At 41.6% G+C, this 16,875-nt stretch overlaps 2 protein-coding genes across 2 annotated transcripts; both read right to left on the reverse strand.

Annotated features, from left to right (window-relative positions):
- Positions 1–1,203: 1,203 nt before the first annotated feature.
- Positions 1,204–7,238, reverse strand: LOC134455161 (zinc-binding protein A33-like). The gene is made up of 6 exons (XM_063206198.1): positions 6,814–7,238; positions 6,623–6,718; positions 4,802–5,032; positions 4,348–4,370; positions 4,112–4,230; positions 1,204–1,985 (listed from the first exon to the last, which is right to left on the reverse strand). Exons 1-6 carry the CDS (start codon positions 7,219–7,221, stop codon positions 1,450–1,452), a joined length of 1,413 nt encoding a protein of 470 aa, XP_063062268.1. The 5' UTR covers positions 7,222–7,238; the 3' UTR covers positions 1,204–1,449.
- Positions 7,239–9,496: 2,258 nt separating this feature from the next.
- Positions 9,497–12,653, reverse strand: LOC134455162 (zinc-binding protein A33-like). The gene is made up of 5 exons (XM_063206199.1): positions 12,565–12,653; positions 11,798–12,028; positions 11,567–11,589; positions 10,985–11,103; positions 9,497–10,612 (listed from the first exon to the last, which is right to left on the reverse strand). The coding sequence occupies exons 1-5, from the start codon at positions 12,580–12,582 to the stop codon at positions 10,059–10,061; spliced, it is 945 nt and encodes a 314-aa protein (XP_063062269.1). The 5' UTR covers positions 12,583–12,653; the 3' UTR covers positions 9,497–10,058.
- Positions 12,654–16,875: the final 4,222 nt, after the last annotated feature.

Consider the following 16,875-nt stretch of genomic DNA (forward strand, 5'->3'; position numbering starts at 1 on the left):
CCTATGACGTCCATCGCGGGCACGGGCCGAGCGAGACGCCACACCTGAGTGACACGTTTGGCAGTGCCTATCCAGTACATGAGCTCCTCCAGGCTTGTTTGGCAGCCAGTGCATGAGCTGCTCTCCTGAGGGACATTTACGTAAACGTTCTCAAGCATGTTCTCAGCCTGGGCCTGAGGCCAAGGGCCTTTTCATTGGGGTTGGCCATACATTGTCCGGAGGACCTCAGATGGGATTCTACCAATGACTGCATTGTATGCGGCATACAGCCATTGGAATCTACAGTGTGTTGTGGCCTCAAGAAAAAACAGAAGTCTACAACGTCTGTGCAAAAGGATGGAACTACTGCTGTTTTAGAGCTGGTCTGCCCTGGGGATCTTGTGGTTTCCTGTTGGTCTAACACAGTTTGCTGTGTCTCCTGCTGATATGCCTTCTATGGAAATCACACAGACCAAATAACAGTTAGAAACGTGTTTTTTGCATAAAACTCAGGCTTGCTTTTACTCCATAAACAACTGAAGTAAACATCAACTTCACACAAACTCCAAACCTCTACTTTATCTTCAAATACATGTAGGCGTTTCTCAATTTTAAAAAAGGCTAAGAAAGGACTTCCATCTAACTTTTACAGGTATCCAAGAAGGTTTGCAGCACAAGAGGGATATAGGCAAGTAGGGAAGGATATACAGTATTTCCTCCTAACTGTGGCATCCATAAGAACATCATATTAAATCTGCTCATGTAGTTCAGATGAGGGACCACAACCGACCCCCCCTTCTGTACACCAGTGCTCTTGACTGCTCAGTTGTCTGGTTCAGGATGCTATACAGTAGTCACTAAGCTGATGTGAAAGGCAGTGTGCGCTTTCCACTCTTTGTTTATTGCAGCGGGCCGCTACATTTCCGCGCTGCGTCGTAATTCTGCTGCGGTGTAATTGACTGAGGTCACTCGGGCGTGACATCTCTTGTTGTGCTTTCTGCCGGGGTGGCACAACGGCCGCCAGCGCGCGCGGAGGGGACACTGAGGCCACAAGGTCATGCAGCGGGGGCACAGGAGGCACAAGGTCACTTGCCGGGTGGGATTACGACACCATCCCGACAGACAAGGGCTTGACAGCAATATAGCCGAAAACAAATCTCCCAACAAGGGCGTACGTCACACCCATATGGCCAACAGCTTATTTTAATAAAAAGTCGACTCACATCAGTTGTACAGATGTTTAAGGTCGATTAGATATAATATTCATGTCATTGTGGGTTGAATGTGTCCAGAAAGGTAAATGAGAGCATAGCAATAAAGTTAAAGATGAATAAAGAAAAACAACCCTGAACGATTATATTAAAATACACAATAGAGGAATTAGATTAAAAATGTGACTGTTTGAAAGAAAGATGCTGACAACAAAGATACAGCTAAAACATTTCTACATTTTGCATAGCTTGTGCTACATTACTGAACTGTGACAGACATTTTCAAAGGCATAATTTTCAGTGGAGACACTGCACATGTGACGTTCATGAAAGGAAAAACTCTCTCAGTGAAAGTGTAATCAATAGTGTGCAGGTGTACGTCATGGACAGGATCAAAAAAGGACAGTTGTCCCAAATCCCAGTCCAGCTGCACTCGGATCCTCTGCGGCTTCTGCTTCACAGTCAGGAGAACGGGTGCTCCCGGTGTGGACCCGACTCGGTACTGTCCGTTGTAGTACCAGATCCTCCACAGGCCCGATCCAGAGGTGATGTTGCCTCTCCTTGGTGTGGACGCAGCCATCACCCCCAGGGCCCAGTTGCTGCTCTCCCCAACCTTCACGTCCCAGCTGTGCACTCCTGAGCAGAAGCTCTCCGAGCCCAGCACCACAGCACTGGAGTCAAACCTGTCTGGACCGGGAGGGCCGCCCATAGAGGTGTCGGAGAACCTCACGGTGGTCAGGTCATTTGTCAGAGACAGCCGGCAGTGAGCTGTGTTGGGGTCCAAAATCACAGGAGCTGGGAAGGAAACAACAAACTTTAGTCAACTCTTGGTAGTATTAAAACCATTCCTCATTGGCGTCAATGTGACGGATGGCAACTAGCAGTTTGGCATAGAACATTAGTAAACCTCCCTCCTGAAGCCTCATACAGTATTGTTAGCACTAAGCTATTAGTCTGGCCCTTTGGCCTTGCAGTATTGTGCTGTGCCTCAGTGGTAAAGTCTACTTTTTTGTGGTGGATATACTGTATATTTGAGCATTTTGAGGTGGGTATACTGTATATATTTGTCCTATTGTAAATAATGGATCAATCAATTTAGGTGGATATACTGAAATCCCCCAAAAATTGAGGTGAGTATACTGCGTATACCTGCATTCTGCGTAGACTACACCACTGCTGTGCCTCCCATGCCCGACCTGGTAGGTTGTGGGTTTGAGCCCCAAGTGGTGAACTAGCGCAGGTGACCTCAGTTACATCAACAATATGAAAACATGGATCATCCATCCTGCCTTGTGTCAACAGTTACGGCTGGTGGTGGAATGAGGTTATTTGCACACTTTGGGTCCCTCAGTACCAATTGAACACCATTGAACATCAACAACCACAGTCTACCTGATTATTGTTGCAGGCAGTTAAGGCTGTTCTGAAGGAAAACGGGGGTCCAACCCAGTACTAGCAAGATGTATCTAATGATGTCGGTGGTATATGCCTCAGTAGAGCACTACCAGGTAGCCAGACTGAATTTGGTTGCGGAATTTTATACAGTGTACTTTTGAAGTACACTATGTATAGTGCAGTGTACTTTTGAAGTATGGGTGGGTCAGGCAATAAATAGGTGATTCTTAGAAAATATGTTCTTTTTGGCCTCAGAAATTTTTGAAAATAAAATATACTGTATGTTTGGGGTAATATTTTTTCATATGTTTTAATTCTCCATCAGGTGTAGAAACACACTATGTAAGTGGTTGAGCTTACATTATTTAAATAATGTGTATTTTTTTACTGTTTTGTTTAACAAGTGTCATTTCCATCACACTGCAAGAAATGTGTTGTACAAGCAATACTATGAATATGATCATTGAGTTGAAGCCATGGCTGTATAAATATCAAAACATCAAAATTTCATTATTGTGGCAATCATATTTCTTTTCTTTAACCCCAAAAATGTATGGTGTGATAGAAATGACATTGTGGTGGAAATGACATTGTGTGGTGGAAATGACCACATGGTTGGACACACAAACATGCTTAACAAAGTTGCCCTTTGTTATTTTTGAAATATTAAACATCAGTCTTAACATTGCAAAACAACACTATTGATCAACATCAGTGAGATGGTAGACAAATTGATTGTAACAATTTTATAGCCAAAAATCAGCATGAATGTCATCTCCACCACACCACTGTCATTTCCACCATAATGTGGTGGATATGACTGTGATGGAAATCACATTTTTAAGGTTTTTTTCAAAAAAATGCAAATTTGCCCGAGTGGTTGGTTTTAATTGATACTTGGTGGTGAAAATTCCTTCCATATCCAATTTGTGCTTTGAATTCACTGTACTTTCCCAAAGACAACATGCATTGAAAGGCTCACAATTTTCTTTACATTGACAATTTCGATGCTGTGGTGGCGATGACGCTGATACTGTGCGACAGCTATATTTTGGATAAAAAATGATATTGCCGGCCAACTCAAATGTATTAGAACTATAATGTATTTTTATTATTTAACTGATACTTTATTAATTTACATAATGTCTAAAGTCTGAAAGTCTGGGTGTGTGACAAGAAGAAAACAGTAGTTTTGACAATATCAAAATAGAACAGTGTTGATTTTTTTCAGAGGTGGTTTTACGCTGAAGTTAACATATAAAGTGAAATAATTCCAAAATTATGTATATTTTTAAAAATGGACCCCATGAACAGGAAAAGTACACATTCTCCAAGAATTACCCAAAATTATATGTAATTTGCATTAGACGCTCTCTTAATGCCATTGATAAATTAGATCACTGTTAGGCCTACCTAAAATATGGCCCAATGCTATGCTATGGCCAATGCTATTCATACTGTAGTAAGAGATGTAGTATGAGTATCTACCCTACAAGTACTGTAGATGTCATATTATGAATACCCACTATAATTGGCAATGTTCTGCATCTTCTCCCAGACTTTGAACTTGAGGTTCCCCAGGTGCTGGGACACCTGTATGAGGGCTCCAGAAGGCATCTCTGGGCTCTGCAGTGTACATTGGGCCCTGGAATGAAATGAAAAAACATTATGATGACCTAGGAACAATATAACATTGTCTTTCTTGAATCATCAAGTGCTTTTGACATGGGTTCAGGGTGACTCAATATCACCAAGTCATTACCTTTCTGCAATGGTCTTGTAATTCTGAAAAACAAAATAGTCAAAAGGATTCATTAATTGGTATCCTAGCCCATTAGATCTCTGAGGGTGAATGAGTCACATGCTTAAATATTAAAGGTGCACTGTAATATTTTTAGCAGCTTCTTTCCAGAATTCATGCTGCCCATTCACAAATATTTTTCACGAATACTTACCACCACCATCAAATTCATTATGACTGGGAAAAATGCAATTTTCCTACATGAAGATGTGGATCTGCAATTATTAATTTCCAAAAATATACTATTTAGCAGCAAAACGCACTGTATTTTGGTCATACTAGTAAACATTTGTTTATTACTTATATTAATTAATGAAAAGATCTAATTTGGCATAGGCAGCTAATGACCAGCTAGTGTCAATACTTTGGCCACAATCCTACACAGTACACCTTTAAACAATAGGCTACCCCTCACCTCCAGAAATGAGATATCATCAGTTTCCATCTGCTCCGCAATGTCTTTTATTATCTTTGAAAGACACAAAATGTCTTCACTGATCTTCTCAATCTTGTCCTTCATTATCTTGCTCTTCTGTATCTTTTCAGTCCTCAGCACAGTTATCTTGGCAGCCTCCTCATCTCTTAGAAACTGGTGGAGCTTCTCAAACTCCTCTTTGATGATGGCCTCAGTTTGCTCCGCTTGAAACTGCAATAAACATACCACATCTTAAAAGTGCTCCCTTGTCAATATTACAGCTGTATCACCGTGTGTTTTGATTCAATGTGCAAAGTAATATTGCTGTGCTTGAATGCAAAACACAAACCAAGTGCATTGATATAGACCTAAAAAAAATAAATAAAAAAAGTTCAAAGAGCTAAGGTCTGTTGGTTGGTCATAAGCATTATGAAAGCTGATAGGCTGTGACTAGCCAACTATACTCTGCTCTTAAAAATCTCCTTATTTATTATTTCAATGTGGGAGGACCGACCTTGAAACACCTCAGTGTTTCATTTTTAAACAAAACTTGTTATTCAAGGCCACTGTAACTTATCACCATCAGCATCTCTAACTTTATGCAAGGTAGGCCTAAAGCAAGGAAAGTTTATCACATTGACACATTGGCACATAAGAGGCAAAAGGGCACACCATGTAGCAGACATCAGTGGGGCACACAGTAAAAATGCTGTGTTAATTCATCACTTAGGCTACAGTAGTGTTTCTCAACAGGGGTGGTACAGCCCTCCAGGGGAGCTCTAGGGGGGCGTTGAGAAGGATACAGCTGAGAGGGGGCGGTGCTTAATTTCCCTTGGGAGGCTTTATAGCTCGTTCAAAAAGTCGAGAATCCCAAGAAAGCCGACCTAAAACCTCGGGAAAGTGGGAGTGAACATTTGGTGACGCAATGTCAGATCGATAATTATCGAGGTTGATCTCAGGCGGAAGTATAGAACAACGAGTTCCCGAGCTTATGTTTTGTGTGACGACACACGCATCATCAACATGGTGCCCATTCATCCAACTGGCATGTAAACAGTATCATAAATGCTTAAATATCATCTTGTAATCACTATCAATAACACCAGTTGCTGTCATTCAATTGCAGATGCACAGCAATGCTGGTCTGTTTAATTTAGCTTATTTCAGCTAAAATGATATGTCGTGGGTGTGGATGTGAAAAAAAGAAAAGAGAACCAAAACAAAACACACATGATTCCCGATTGTTCCGGGATCAGTGGCGTTCATGCGCCAAAGTCCAGCACTCGGTTGTCACATGAGCAGTGTCGTCAGCTGTCTCGAGAGGTCCCGAGATCGCACAGCAAATTCTGCAGTGCTCATTTAACACTCAGAGAGTTGATTTGACATAATTTGGACTTATATGAACTCTCTAAGTGTTGAATTAACACCGCAACATTTAGGCCTACTGTGCGTGAAGGCACCATTAGTCCATTTAATACTAAGGGGGCTTTGTCAAGCTTATGATGAGGTCAAGGGGGTGTTTGTTCAAAAAAAAGTTGAGAACCACTGGGCTACAGAGTCCATTTAGCTTATTCTAGATTGAAGACTATTTGGTCCAAGAGTAATTACTGAACAGGCTTACTTTAATAGGCCTGCTATGCTATAGAATAGACACATGGAAATATGTGTTCAAATACATTTTATATTCAATCAAATTGGAGATTGATGCATGTTGCTGAAAACATGTATAAAATAGCTTAGGCCCCAAGCCATCATATGTTTTAAACATAAGAAGGCATTTTGCATTGAGTCAGTCAGTGCATGATCTTAAAATTAATTCACCTGAATATGCTGCGACGTTTTCTCAAAACTGACTTGATGGTTTCCGAGGTCTGTCAGTTTTTCCTGAAGAGGCTTCAATTTTAGCTCGAGTTCATCCTGAAATGAATGTACAAACCATCTTAATTAATTAAAATATAGCCTACTAGGCGTAAAGCCATCGTAGGCTTATTAAAATGTCCAGATTAGCCTACCTTGCGATCCACCACGACCTCTTCGATGAGACTAAAGTTATGTCCTTTATGCAATTTTGAGTCCCGACACAGTAAACACAGAAGTGTTTGGTCCTCATGACAGAAGAGTCGGAGTTTCTTCTTGTGCTGACTACAGTGCACTTTGGGCCCAGCAGCAGGTGCACTGTAAATGTCTGCGTCGCCATCTTTCGAGAACGCGTCGCACAGGTTCTTCAAAGCCAAGTTCGGTACGAAGTCGTCGCTCTTGGAACACCTTCTTTCACAAACTGGACATTGCCTGGCGGTTTTCGTTTCCCAGAATTTCTGCAAACAGGTTTTGCAAAAGCTATGACTGCACGTTAGGATAACAGGATCGTTGTAGATGTGAAGACATATCGGACAGGATAAATCGTGTACCAGGGAAGCCATGACCTCGCCAACATTTATCGATTGACTCACTGTTGCTTTCACTTTCTGTTGTAGAAGGCTATACGGAAGGGAATGCACCATCTTCCTGAATACAGGAACATGTCAGTTAAAGGCAAGCAGTCACACATATGGATGGATAGGCTAGATGTCTGAAAACATCCAGAACCTGGCCTATTAGACCTATAGCAGCACAATGGCTATATTTCATTCAAGATTGTGTGCGACAGTGTGCAGAGTGAAATTAAACCTCAGGGACAAAAATATAGCTGTCCTCATTAATTAGTAGCTCACCTGCCGATATCACATCAGTGTGTGTGTGTGTGTGTGTGTGTGTGTGTGTGTGTGTGTGTGTGAGAGAGAGAGAGAGAGAGAGAGAGAGAGAGAGAGAGAGAGAGAGAGAGAGAGAGAGAGAGAGAGAGAGAGATCGCAAGTATAGTATGACATCTGTCTAAAAATGGCTGTGATGAGGCTGAAGAGTATGGAATGCACCATGGAGAGAGAGAGAGAGAGTGTGTGTGTGTGTGTGTGTGTGTGTGTGTGTGTGTGTGTGTGTGTGTGTGTGTGTGTGTGTGTGTGTGTGTGTGTGTGTGTTTGAGAGAGAGAGAGATAGGGAGAGGGAGTGTGCACGAGTGATATTATTTGAGTGGTTATCTGGATGCCATTCATGAGATGTGAATGCTCTTTTGCAGAGTGCACCAGGCTTACGTAATGTATAACTTTCTGCTGACCCCAATTAGGCTACTTTATTTTTGGCTGTACCCCCGCTGCCCAGCGTGCCCTCTCACCCTGTTCAATGTAATGCTTTATAAAAAATATAAAACACATGTTTAAGGTCAATTAGATATAATATCCATTGTGGGTTGAATGTGTCCAGAAAGGCAAATGAGGGCATAAATAATAAATCAATGGCAATTAAGTTTAAAATGAATAAAGAACAAAAAGAAGCGAAAGATTACTTTAAAATACACAAAAGGAATTACAAATATTTTTTTTTTTATAAATAGTCAGATAATTAAGATCCTAGAAGCCCTCTATACCAAACCCAGAGCCAGATTAAAAATCAATGGCGTGCTTAGTGATACATTTCACCTGGAAAGATCCACTAGGCAAGGATGCCCATTGAGCCCCCTGTTATTTGGACTTTTTATAGAACCCTTAGCACAATGGATAAGACAAAATGACTCAATCACAGGCATACAACTGGGCTCAAAAGAACAGAAATTGGCCCTTTTCGCGGATGATGTCCTCATTTACCTTACTGATCCCACAAACTCCCTCCCAAGTTTAATGTCGGTCTTGGAAGAATAAGGGTCCTTCTCAGGATACAGGATAAATACACAGAAAACCCAGGTGCTAAAATTCTATTATGAGCCTCCACACTCCCTACGTTCAAGCTACCAGCTTGACTGGGACAAAGAGTGTATTAAATGTCTAGGTATTACCATACCCTCTGACCTAGCCAAACTACAAGAGTCTAACTATGGTTCCTTAGGGCAATCATTATAGATGACATAAATAGATGGAGCAGGATTCCTTATCCAAATATCTATTCACGCATAGATATAATCAAAATGAATATATTGCCACGATTTCTGTATGTATTCCAATCTATACCCATAGATAAACCCAACCACTACTTCATAGAATGGGACAAACTTCTAGCAAGATTTGTTTGGGCAGGGAAAAAACCCAGAGTGAGATTTAAAACGCTTCAGCTACCCAAAGATAGGGGTGGACTTGCCCTACCCAGTCTCTGTGACTATTATAAGGCTGCCAAACTCCGATTTCTGGTTGGATGGTGTAATCCTAGTTATGAGTCGAGATGGAAAGATATTGAATGTTCCTTGAGTAAGAAATATCCTCTCGGTATGCTAATAGGGGATTTTTCTCTTGTCAATCAAAGTCCAATCTCACGCACATCCAGATGCTTTCGGGTGCAGGTTCAAAAGACGTTAAGTTCATAGAATAATGAAAAAAGAAGAACCGCAACACCGATGCTCCCATTTACTTCATTTTAATCTTTTGACGTTTCGGGCCACCCTGGCCCTTGAGGAAGGGTCAGGGTGGCCCGAAACGTCACAGGAGGAGGAGAGGAGATTCTATAGTTGGAAAAATATTATCAGATTCTTTTGCACACCGGCACAGAAAGCCAGCTTTTCCACACAAACACACTGTTGGAGATGCTGTGGTTGTGATCACGCTGATCATTACCACATATTTTGGGACTGCCCCTCCATGACTCCCTTCTGGAAAGGGGTACATAGTGACCTGCAGGAGGCATTACGCATGGAAATCAACCTGGACTTTAAAACCATGTACTTGTGCGATCTTGAAGACCTGGACTGTGGTAAAGTGGTGAAATATCTGCTGAGGGTTTTGCTGGTGGCAGCAAAGAAGGCCATAACAAGGAGGTGGCTTCAAAAAGACCCACTTAGTATAAATGAATGGATAGATGTGGTGTACGAAGTGTTTAAAATGGAAAGGATTACCTTTGTAATGAAAAACCAACAAGATAAGTTTAATCATGACTGGATGATATGGCTTTACTTTGTGGCACGTAAGAGACCAGATTTTATTTAAAGATCTTGTTTTTATTTTCCTCCTCAGAATGGATATACTCATTGTCTTTGTGTAAATCCCCTGGTTCCATGTGGTTACATTTCTTTGTTTTTCTTCTCCTTATGTGGAGAACACTTGTGCTTTAAGGAAAAAGAAAAATCAATAAAAATGTAAATTACAAAAAAAAAAAAATTCAAATAAAGATGCTGCCACTAGAATGAAGATAGGCCTACAAATAAACATTTTAATATTTTCCATAGCTTGTGTTTTCTATTGGTTCAAAGATATGCATGATGATGCATAACCGTAACAGACGTTTTCAAAGGCATAATTTTCAGTGGAGACACTTCACATGTGACGTTGATGAAAGGAAAAACTCTCTCAGTGAAAGTGTAATCAATAGTGTGCAGGTGTACGTCATGGACAGGATCAAAGAAGGACAGTTGTCCCAAATCCCAGTCCAGCTGCACTCGGATCCTCTGCGGCTTCTGCTCCACAGTCAGGAGAACGGGTGCTCCCGGTGTGGACCCGACTCGGTACTGTCCGTTGTAGTACCAGATCCTCCACAGGCCCGATCCAGAGGTGAGGTTGCCTCTCCTTGGTGTGGACTCGGCCATTACCCCAAGGGCCCAGTTGCTGCTCTCCCCAACCTTCACGTCCCAGCTGTGAGACCCTGAGCAGAAGCTCTCCGAGCCCAGCACCACAGCACTGGAGTCAAACCTGTCTGGACCGGGAGGGCCGCCCATAGATGTCTCAGAGAACCTCACGGTGGTCAGGTCATTTGACAGAGATAGACGGCAGTGAGCTGTGTTGGGGTCCAAAATCACAGGAGCTGGGAAGGAAGAAGATGAGAAACGGAGACAAACAGAGAAAATGAGCAGACATGTTTCTTTTAGAATAGATTTATATGTCACATTGTTAAGATCCATACAGCCACTCCGGTATTTACCAAATACCTGAACACTATGTAATGCACAGTATACTGTTTTGTATAAATCCTTCAGACGTCTGTTTATATGGATCTAATGGATATATGCCATGGATGTCATGTTACATGTATGTGTTATACCCTCCATAATTGGCAAATGGAGAAGATGAGAAATGGAGCCAAAAACCGAGAAAATGAGCAAACATGCTTCATATAGTATGTACATTGGATTGTTTGCAATTGCATTGCATTTTTAAGTTAAATGACTATACTCACTATAATTGGCAATGTTCTGCATCTTCTCCCAGACGTTGAACTTGAGGTTCCCCAGGTGCTGGGACACCTGTATGAGGGCTGCAGAAGTTGGCTCTGGGTTCTGCAGTGTACATTGGACCCTCAAATGAAAACACATTTTGTTGGATAAGTAGTGAAATTAATCAGATTTTCACAGATGTAACATAGTCACGAAATGATTGTTGTTTCAGACAACAATGGTGGCTCAGATCAAAGTCTCATTTCAACTTCATATTGAACATCCACATATTGAAATGAACAGAGAAATGCAAATGAATGAATTTAAGTATGGACAAGTGGCTGATAAAGTTATGCCTTCTGAAAACAAATCCAATGCTTCTCTCCAGTTTTTCTGTAGAGCTCTGTGGCACTACATACACGTCGACCTAGTGAGAGCCAGGTAACCAAATGTTAACTTGAAACATACAGTTTGCTCAAAATGAAGGGGTGATAAGTTATGACTTCTTTCATTGGTTAGGGTCTTGGCCAGAAATCTGTTTCCGCGGCTACTAGATCATAACCCCAAAGGAGACAGAACAGAGAATCGGAATAGTTATGACTTACTTCTCTTCAATCTTGTGGTAGTTCTGTGGGGAACAAGTCAGAACAAAGAGATGTTAATTGTATAGTATCCCTGTGAATTATCCTGTAAATCTGGCCTGGTTTTACCATACCATCATGGTAAGTTCAGGGAAATGTATATTGACCGGAGTTACACGAATGGCAAGGGCAGGCTTCAGAGAAAATCTCTTGATAGCAATGAACAATGATTGTAACATGAAAATGTCCACTCACCTGCAGGAATGAGATATCATCTCCTGCCATGGTCTCCTCAATGGCACTTATAATGTCAGTTAGAGACGCTATGTCTCTGGTAATGTTCTCGATCTTCTCCCTCAGTGTGCGAATCTTCTGCAACTCCTCCGTCCTCAGCTCCACTATCCTGGCCGCCTCCTCATCTCTCAGAAACTGGTGGAGCTTCTCAAACTCCTGCTTCATGATGGCCTCTGTGTGGTCACCCTGAAGCTGCGATTATGTAATTATGAGACTGTCTATGTAAATTTGTCACAAAAAATTCCCTCCAGGGCGTCCAGAAGCAACCTAGCCTAGGGGCCCTGGGCCATCTTAATCCGGCCCTGCCTGTGATCAGGGAACAGGAATCCTGTTTTGCAACCAGAGGTGTCAAAAGTAGAATGAATCCATAATGTACTGTGAGTGCACTAGCACATGATATTACATAACTGTTACACCATTTGTTCCATTGTACCTTCTGAGGTAGATAGACTGTGTTGTTACTAAAACACTGAAAATCCACCACAAATTAGATGTAACCAGAGGAGTAGATGCAACCAGTAAGACAAGTACACAGGTCTGTTGGTTACTCAAATAAGTTACCTGTGTTGGAGGGAAACAGTGTTTCTGTTTTTGCATTTTGAAAAGGGACAGAGTTGTTAGCCAAACTAAAGTTCGATATTCTTGATAGTTGGTTAGTCAATATGCCACTTGTAGGCTACAGTCATGTCTGTGATACAGTAGTACCTGAGTGAGATAGTAGTACCTACCTCAATATGCTGTGCCATTTGCTCACATTTCACTTTGACACTTTCAAAGTCTCTCAGCTTTTCCTGAAGAGGCTTCAATTTCAGTTTGAGTCCCTCCTAAAAAGAATACACAGTAACATATAATACAATACATAACTAAGATAACTATAGATGAGTTTTCATTTGTCTCAATGACATGCAGACTGCCATACCTTTCGATCAGCCACAGCCTCATCGATGAGGCTAAAGTTGTGCCCTTGGTGCAGTTTTGAGTCTCGACAAAGTAAACACACAGGCTGTTGGTCCTCATGACAGAATACCCGAAGTTTCTTTCTGTGCGGACCACAGAGTTCCTCAGAAGAAGCTCTTGAAGAACCCTCCTTTAGGAAAGCCTCACACAGGTTCCTTAAAGCCAAGTTCAGTGGATAGTGGGTCTGGGTAGAAATTCCTTTGCAAACCGGGCACTGCTTGATGGTGTTGCTTTGCCATGCTTGCTGCAAGCATGTTTTACAAAAGCTGTGACTGCATTCCAGGAGAATGGGATCCTTGAATATTTCGAGACATATTGGGCAGGACAAGTCATCTGCCATGGAAGCCATCCTGTCTCACCAGACCGGCTGCTCTTGCCCGTGTTCAACTTCACAGTGACTTTTAAGCGTTGATGACTGAAGCTTTCAGTTTCTGTTCTACGGAACAAGGTGTGTTGCTTCCTCTAAATCATTTCTATGAGAAAGAGCCAGACTCCTTTGCATAAAAGGACAAGAACAAAGAATAAAACCATCAAGCGTTTAGCCTAACCATAAAAGCAGTCAGCCATTTATTCCATGGCTGTTGTATGAAAACGAATGGACCTAATGGCCTACATTCATTAGTAAGACTTTGTACAGTGGCCATGTCTTCTGTAGATTTGGACGGTGAAGAGTGATATTAAACCTGAGGGACAAAACTTGTCTTGTCCCATTAATCAGCAGCTCACCTGCAGTAAGATGAGGGGATGTGTGTGTGTGTGTGTGTCTCTGTGTGTATGTGTGTGTGTGTGTGTGTGTGTGTGTGTGTGTGTGTGTGTGTGTGTGTGTCTCTGTGTGTATGTGCTTTCTATTTCCGTCACTCAGGTGAAGGATTTGACAGCCCTGACCGGGCTTCTCCATTAGTCATGTCAAATTGTGTGTGTGTGTGTGTGTTTTATCTCAATCTTTACAGAGTGAAAGATGTAGGCCTACAAAAAGCAGGTAGCTTTGAAATCAACTACTGTGTCACTTCCACAAGTTGGCAGGTGAAAAGTGTGTTTGTGGGGAGATGTTGAAGATGATTATGGACTATGAACACTACGCACTGGTGTGTGTGTGTGTGTGTGTGTGTGTGTGTGTGTGTGTGTGTGTGTGTGTGTGTGTGTGTGTGTGACATTGCAGCCCACTGTGTGAAGCATGATTTGACCTCATCTGACCATGGGCAAATTACTCAACAACTGTAATACATTACTAATTACTGTCTTTTTAAAGTAATGCATTACATTACCATATTATTGTTTAAAATGTAAATATGGATCTGCTGATTTGCAGAGTTAATCAAGTTCATGAAATGCCGTCAGTAGGTGTTTTGACAGCTACACACTGAACACCATTCAAATCCGGATTGAAGTATAATGCATTACCTAAGTTACTAGCATTGACTAAGTACATTGTTGCAATGAGAGAGAGAGAGAGAGAGAGAGAGAGAGAGAGAGAGAGAGAGAGAGAGATGGGGTGCAGGGAACGGGAAAGAGAGAGAGAGAGATTTGAGCAGTTGTCTGCATGACATTTATGAAATATGAATGCTCTTTAGCAGATAACCGCTCAAATCTATCTCCCCCTCTCTCTAGTATACTATTTGGGTGGTTATCTGCATGGCATTCATGAGATGTGAGTGCTCTTTTGCAGAGAGCTCCAGGCTTACGTAATGTATAACTTTCTGCTGACCCCAATTAGGCTACTTTATTTCTGGCTGTGCCCCCGCTGTCCAGCATGCCCTCTCAGCCTGTTCAATGTAATGCCTTATAAAAAAAATATAAAATGCATGTCCTCTATGCACTGGGGATCAATGTCTTACAGGCTACAGACAAATTGTATATGCTCATTCTCAAGCCCCATCTGCTCGGCAGCCCATACACAGCAGCCTACGTTTGTATAGTGACGTGAAAGCCCAACTGGGAAACTCCAACTCCCATTGTCATTGTGACACAGCACTCCACAGCACACAAGTGAACACTGCACACAACGAAACTGCATTTAGGCCTCACCCGTGCAAGGGGGCAGCTCCCAATGGCGCCCCAAGGGAGCAGTGTGGCGGGACGGTACCATGCTCAGGGTACCTTAGTCATGGAGGAGGATGGGGGAGAGTAGTCGTTAATTACTCCCCCCACCAACCTGGCGGGTCGGGAGTCGGACTGGCAACCTTTGGGATACAAGTCTGATATTCAGGGTGTATCAAAATGTTTACACTTCAATGTAATGTAAATTCAGTGTAATGCAGTATAAAACACCTCTCTAAGTGAATGCAACACTATATACAAACTGTACATATTATATAGAATAAAATAATTGCCCTCTTTGCACCTGGGTTCAATGTCTTACAGGCTACAGACATGTAGTACATTCTCAACACAGAACGTACCAAAAACTGAAGTTACACTTAGCTAAAACTTTTATCCAAAGCGAATTGGTTATGTACAGGGTATAATAGTTAGTCCCTGGAGCAGTATGGGGTTAGGTGCTTTGCCCAAGAGCACTTCAACCTTGGATGGAGGTGTAGGGAGAGGTGTGTGTACTAACTTTGGGATGTCCTGAAGGCCTACATGAACAACAAGTGCTGTGTGTAAGTCTATGGTGTACACTCGCCTCCAAAAGAGTTGTCGCCTACCCATCTGTTTGGAATAACAGCTAATAACCTGACTTTCAATTAATCACTTGGCTTCAGAAGTCACTCATATGAAAGCTACAACCCTCTCGAATGACTGTGAATGTACAAAAATAAATTTCATGCACCAAAGAAAGATTGACCCTTTAATGAACACAGACAGGGCAGATTTTGACAAGACAAAAGTTTTGTCGCCTATCGAACATAATGTGAAAATGAGCAGATAAGTCACTTCAAAACACTTCAAATACGCTGATTGGGTGTCATACTTAATCACTGATTCACACACACCTCTCCAGAAAATAAACTTTGGCCTTAGGTGTATGTTTAGGGTCATTGTAATCATGGAAAGCAACACAATGAAAATCAATGGAGTTCAATGAGAGATGGTGACATATTTGCTATTCGTAGAGCAATACATTTTTAACTTCATGATGTAATCAATGATAAAAGCCCTCACACACCAGCAGCATGCATGCAGCTCCACATAAGAGCTGTATCCCCTCCCATGTTTGACTTTAGGCGCCATGTATTTTTCCAAATTCTTCACCTTTAACACCAAAGAAGTCTCTCCCACTGTCCTGTCTCAAAAAAGCCAGCCAAGAGTATGTCAGGCCTAATTCTGACAAAAATGAAGGCTAATGGGACTCATACTCTGAAGTCAAGATCCCAAGATCAACCATTTTAGAACTGATAGCATCAAAACTATATGGTGTTGGAGATGAAGAATATGAAAAAAGAGAAATGGTGCATAAAGTGAACCATGGTACAGATACAGCTCTTATGAGGAGCTGCATGCATGCTGCAGGTGTTTGAGGGCTTTTATCATTGATTAAACCATGAAGTTAAACATGTATTGCTCTACGAATAGCGAATCACTGATTCTTGAAAGTTTGGCAAAAACATGTCCCTGCAGTAAAATATTAATTCTGTTGAAAATCAACTAAATTTTCACAAACAAAATGAACCCAGGTAATGGCCAAGGGGTCTGTCACACGAATACACAGTTGTTTGAAATATTTAAGTGTAATTTTATTACTTTTCATGGCTATAAACCTGTCCACACCCTGTAAAAACGCCTGTCCCAAGGACTGGCATCATCATTTCAATTGACTTAAAATACAAAAATCACTAACAGAATTGAACAATATCACCATGATGTGGAAGACCATATTAAAGTGGTTCTACAGATGTGCACATAGTGGATGTAAAACAATATTTACTATTATTTACTAATTGCTCAAAATGTGTCCAGCATATTGGTCACCACCGTCAGATTTTTTTCTAAAAGACAATAAAATCAGGTATGCACAAGGTCATTTTCATTACTGAGGACCCCTTTTCAAACCTTTAGCTCTACTGCATGCGTCACCATCACCGAATCTCCAGTAAGTTTACTATTTTGTCCTCAATTTGTTAATTTGTTTGGACACTGGTACT

This window comes from Engraulis encrasicolus, chromosome 9, assembly GCF_034702125.1.
Source record: "Engraulis encrasicolus isolate BLACKSEA-1 chromosome 9, IST_EnEncr_1.0, whole genome shotgun sequence".
Taxonomy (NCBI): Eukaryota; Metazoa; Chordata; class Actinopteri; order Clupeiformes; family Engraulidae; genus Engraulis; species Engraulis encrasicolus.